A 5,858-nucleotide genomic window follows, 5' to 3' on the forward strand; every position below is an offset into this window, starting at 1 on the left:
TGATCTATTCTTGTTATTTTAATTTTTTTATTGTTTTTGTTGCTTTATCGACAAATTGCGATTCCCTGAATGATGAAAACCTGGATTGAAAATATGAAATTGTTCAAAAAATAATTTTTCCATAGAAAAAGAATAAAGATCAGTTTGGTAATAGAAAAAACAGATTATTTCAATAAGGTCAATAATAATCAGATGCCCGATATATTGCTCCGAAAGTGGACCCCTCTGGTGCTCTTGCAGGCTGTTCTTCGCTTTCTGCTCATTCCGTTGGATTTTCCATTAGCTGTTTCATAATCAGCGATCGATCAACCAGCCGCTGAGCACTGACATTCCATGAAGCAACAATTGTTTCTGGATATCCTGCTGAAGACAAACAATTTCTCAAAATTGAAAAGAATGCTTCCCTTTTCGATAAAGAAGATGCAGTTTTTCAACATTCCTTTGCTTTAATCAAAATTTTCTTCATATTGGCTAACCAAAATTGGTCATTGGGTTGAAGGTGTGAGAAGTGTGAGAAGACAATTTTATCATATCGATTAAAGTGTCTCTACACAATCTTTTAACTTCTTCAACAAAATGACCGACTACACCATCCATCACAAGAGTAATATGCATTAATTGTTCTCATATTGCTATTCTTTTCTTCAATATATCCGAGAGAAGTGCTATCTTGAAATAATCCACAAACAAGGTTTTTGTAATGTGATCAGTTACTGAAGAAAAACAATTTTCTTGAGATGTTGTTGAGAATAGATATTCTTTCGGAAGGAATGAATGTGGAATAATAATTATTGACAGAAAACTGCAGCTATCAGAATTGGTCTTAAATGCCATTTATGTGGATTGGTGACGAGAAGTTTCAAGCACAAATAGAATAGGTGTTGTTTGTGAAGACGAAAAATTATTAGCTCTAAGTGAAAAGAAATATGTTGATGTTTCACATTTATTTCAAAAAAGTCAAGGCATTGGATTTTCTTCTCCAATATACTTTGAATAAGAATAAAAAAAAGAACATTCACTTTTCTTTATGAATGAGCAATTCTGCCTTCCGGAAGTTCATGTTGTTTCGAGAGCTGTTTTCTTTTTTTCTTTTTCTTTTTCTTTTTTTTTGGACGTTGTTGAAAGAAACGCTTTGCTCAATGTTTATTAACCTTCTTCACTTCTTCATCTTCTTTTTGCTTCTGAATAAGAAATTCATTTGCTTATATTTATTTTTTATTTTGTTAACATAACAAAAAAAATGTTCACACACCATTTTCTCCATGTCTGAAACTGTTGGATATTTTCTTGTACCAAAATTTAATAAAATCATATCTTCCATTTTTTCCTATCAGTCATATGAAAATAACGTTGATTTCACCTTTTTGCTGATTAATCAACTTGCGTTTCTTGACTCAAGAGCTCGTTGCAAAGATGATCGATGAAGTTATCCACACTTATCAATTTGATGCTGAAAATAGTCCAAAATATCATGAACAAACAAAGCATTGATGTGGTCGTTTTCCAACGACCTAATATCATTTGTTGCAACAATCCTATGAAGGGTTATTTTTTCTTTACGCATTATAATCTAAACATCTGCCTCATATGTCTTCTGACGTGAACATTTTAGAAGTGATGTGACGTGACAGAGAAAAATTTTTATTCACTTATTTATAAAATTCTTCTTTTTCAAGAAACAAAAATTACAAAAATAAATTGATGTGTATTAAGAATTTTTGAATCATTATTAAAAAGGTCATTATAATTATGATTATTATTTTCTTTCATGCTCATTTTCAATTTTTAATTGAACAATGGGTTGTGCCGCAATCGTTTTTTTGTTGCATAAATACCACTGCACTCACGTCACTGCCTGTCACTGGAGTTATAAAAATCAATTGTCCATTTTTCTAAAATTTGTGTTTTTTCAGGTGCAAAAAATTCTTTAATAAAGTTTTTAACTTCTCAAAGTCAAATAATTTAAATATGAATTTAACTTTCATGGTTTTTGTTTTTCTTTTATTTTTTTCTGACTCATTAGGATTATTAGAGCTTGTTTTACACAAAAAGCTGTTACAAACTGATGAGATGCTTATTAAAACATAAACTGTTGTTGGAGATTAGAGTCTAAATGTTTGAAGCGAATGGCTGTTCGGTTGAAGGTGGAGTTTTCATCTATTTCAGCGGGGGGCATGATAGAGTTGCGGACGTGTGGCGCTCTGGCAGTGACAGTGGAGAATCTGGACAGCGAAGCGGAGAAGGCGTATCATGTGAAATGATATCCTGTGATATTTGCAAATTATATCTGTATTCCAAGAAAGCCGAGGAAGCTGATGTTGGTAGTTGAGGAGTGCGTTATGAGGGGAGACAGAACAGAGAAAGAGCGAGCCGTGTGCGATCCGGTGCTGAGAGTGCGCGTGAAGGGGAAGAGTGCAGGGTGCAACAGGTGAGTCCTTTCTTCCGGAGCAGAGCTGTTTGATAGGTCAGTGGGGGGAAGATGCATCTATTGTTCGTGTGAAGGGAACTGTGCAGTGCTGTCTGCACTTCCTAATATCTTTGTATGAGGCCAATAGAGAAGAACGGATTATGACACACTGATTTGATAAAACAACGGAGATCACCGAGCGACTGGGGAATGGGAGGAACGGGAGTGAGGCGATTGAGAAGAACGTGGAAGAAGAGGATGTGGTGGAGCTTGCGGTGCATTTGAGAGAGGAGTTGGCTGTGGAGGAGCGGGGATGAGGAAAAGGTGAAGAAGGGATTACAGGGGAGATGGAAGAGGAAGGAGGAAAGTTTAACGTGACAGCAGCTGTTATGACGGAGGGGGGAAATGAAGGGGCAAGAAGTAACAGATCTGCTTGAGCTGTGTTGGTAGCCAATCATGCTGAATATTGGGGTGAGTGCAGTGGGTGTGATTGTGGTGGTGATGAATCCAGTGTGTGGTGTGCGGCTGCTGGAGTCTGGAGAAAACGTACTGTGGGTAAACAGAGAGAATTAGGATTCGGAGTCTTTGTGGATGCTGTGGTTCGGGGAAGAGGGAGCAGAGGGAGGGGTGCTGCTGAGTTCTCAGGTGTTGAACAAGGAGGAAGCAGTGACAGAGCGGAAGATCAAAGCGGAGAGAGAATGTATTGAAGGCAGAGATGGAGAAGAAAGTGGTGAGGAAGCAAAGGAGATTCAAGATGACAAAGAAAGAAAAATGGAAGGAGAAAGAAAAGGTGATGAAATTAATTAAAGCACTGAGAAAGAAGGAAGAGTGGAGGATGAGAAGAGGGAGAGGATAAAAAGTCAGAAGAGAGAGGAGAAAGAGACGGAAGGGGGAGGAAAGGAGAAGTTAAAAAAAAAGTGGATGATAAAGTTGGGGAAGCTGAAGTTGAAGTGGAAGATGAAGAGGAAGGAGAGGAAGAAGCAGAGTGAAAATAGTAAAGAAATCTGCTGTGTCTGTGATTTTTTAATTTTATATATTTAGAAAAAAACAGTTTTTATTCATTCTCATGGATAATAATTCTCTCGATTCTTTTGTTTTCATAACAAAATATTAAATTAACTTTCTTTAGTTAAATAATACAATTGTTTATAAAAAAGAACAAATATTGTTTTGTTTATATTATGAAAAAACATTATTGAAATGGGTGATTCTTTCTGAAAAGTCACAAATGTTTGATTTTCTAATACTTCAAAAATTTCAGATCTTGCTCAAATTTCTGTTTCAGCTCACAAATCTCCTCAAGAATGTTTAAAATAACATTATCAAGTGATAGATTCCATTTAAGTGAAGTTTGATATTAGTTCACAAAATATTTAGCAAAATATGAAATTTTTGAAGTATTAGAAAATTACACATTTGTGACTTTTTTAAAAGAATCACCCAAATCATGAAAATTGCATCAAATATAGAAGAGACTTGTTCACCATATAAAATCACGAAAACTTTTTGCTTTTTAAAATGAATTTTTGTTTCTATTTGAAACAGAAAATCAATCTTCAAAAACGTTAACAAATAAATGGTTGAAACAAGTTGAATATTAGATGTGCATGATGTGAATTTTCTCAAATAGGAAAAATGAAATTGAAATGATTAAATATTTAAATAAGGTTTGCTGATGGTGATTGTTATTTTAAATTTATTTTGATATATTTTTAAATATGGATGAAAATTTTTGGAATCATAACTTTTTTCAGGGTATCGATTTACAAATGTTGTTTGCCGCAGTGAAGAGACTTTGTGTTTGAATTGAAAAATTATCACAACTTATATCAAAACAAATGCAAAAGCTGAAATGAAGATGAAGATGCTTTCAAATTGATCTTTTCAATTTTCTCTCTACTTTTTTTGACGTTTAACAGAAATTTTCGGAACGATATTATTGAAAGAAGAATTATGATATCAAAAATAATCACTCTAATTGAAAATCTTAGATTTGGAATGAATTATTATTTGAAAATACACCTCTGTGACCTGACAAATCACTTGAAGCCTCATCTGTCACACACACACACACACACACACGAAAAAAAAAAAAAAAAAAAAAAAAAAAAAAAAAAAAAAAAAAAAAAAAAAAGAGAGAGAGAGAGAGAGAGAGAGAGAGAAAGAGAAAGAGGGATTGTTAAAGAATAACTCAGAAATTATTGATCAATGAACTATGTGTGTATTTCATTTGAAGTCGCAAATTTCAAATATGTTTTTGTTCACAATTCTGAGAGAAACGATAAAGAAGAAAAAGAGATAACGAACTGTCACAAAATGCTATTGATGTTGAATTGCTAAATGATTCATTCTCGTTATCCTCATCTCTCCGTGTTGTGAATCAAGTACAAAATGTTACAAAAAGTTGTGAAAGGCAAGTTCTTGACAAACATATTAATTCCGTTTCCGTTTTCAAACCTAATCAGCCAAATAAAGATAAAGAGGAAATTACATCAAAAGCCTCACCCAACTCGAAAAAACGAAAAACATGATTGAAATTGAAAGAACAATTACCGATATGAATCGGAAAAAGCATTAACAAAAAATGAAAAACATATGGGTCAAAATATTTGATTTCAGGGATTTTCATTGAAAAATTATGCACTTTTGACAATCTTTTTGAGAACAAAAAATTTTTTTGAAATGGGTTCATTTTTTGACATTAATGGAACGTCATAAAACATTTCGTGAAAACATCTATGATGGCGATATGCAGATAAGAAAAACCAATTTATTTTGAAAACTGAGAAAGCGAAAAAAAGTTATGAGTGAAACAATTTTATTGTGTTTTGTGCATAAAAAGCTTAAAAGTCCATATTTTCCCCCATATAATGGGGGAAAATTCGAACTTACAAGCTATTTTTGCTCAAGGATTTGAATAATTGCTTCACTCATAACTTTATTTAACTTTCTCAGATTTCAAAAAAATCTGATTTCCATGTCCGGAAACAGGCATTTTTGAAATCAAAACATAAAGATTCTTGACATTTCACGAATATTAAAAAATGGACATATTTCTATTGTGTTTTTTGATTAAAAAAAAATCAATGAAAAATTCATGATTTTTCAATGAAAATGCCTGAAGTGAACAATTTTTCCCCGTATAGATATCGATTCACTTGAGGAAAGAAGAAATAATGAAATTAAAAAAAAATACAATCAGTTGAAGTTGATATTAATGAATCAGAAGAAGAGGAATCATATGGATTCATATTTGATTTCATGATAAAAAAACACAGAATGAATTCTTGCACCTAACAATAAACACGTTGATTCAACTTGGAAATCTTGTTCGCTCACGCATAGTTAAAACACTCGAAAGAGTTCCCAATAGAACATTAACACCACACTATCAGTTCATTGTTTTTTTTGAAATGGATATCAAACTCTGACATACTAATAAAGATTGCAT

The 5,858-nt window shown here is 32.9% G+C and overlaps 1 protein-coding gene across 1 annotated transcript; it reads left to right on the top strand.

The window, feature by feature from the left end:
• Nucleotides 1-2,113: 2,113 nt before the first annotated feature.
• MONOS_15722 (uncharacterized protein) lies at nucleotides 2,114-3,114 on the top strand (the record flags this gene model as incomplete). Its single annotated transcript, XM_067868614.1, has 3 exons — nucleotides 2,114-2,245; nucleotides 2,304-2,428; nucleotides 2,919-3,114. The coding sequence occupies 3 exons, from the start codon at nucleotides 2,114-2,116 to the stop codon at nucleotides 3,112-3,114; spliced, it is 453 nt and encodes a 150-aa protein (XP_067732423.1).
• Nucleotides 3,115-5,858: the final 2,744 nt, after the last annotated feature.

This window comes from Monocercomonoides exilis (assembly GCF_001643675.1).
Source record: "Monocercomonoides exilis strain PA203 chromosome Unknown scaffold9-1957334, whole genome shotgun sequence".
NCBI classification, from domain to species: Eukaryota; Preaxostyla; order Oxymonadida; family Polymastigidae; genus Monocercomonoides; species Monocercomonoides exilis.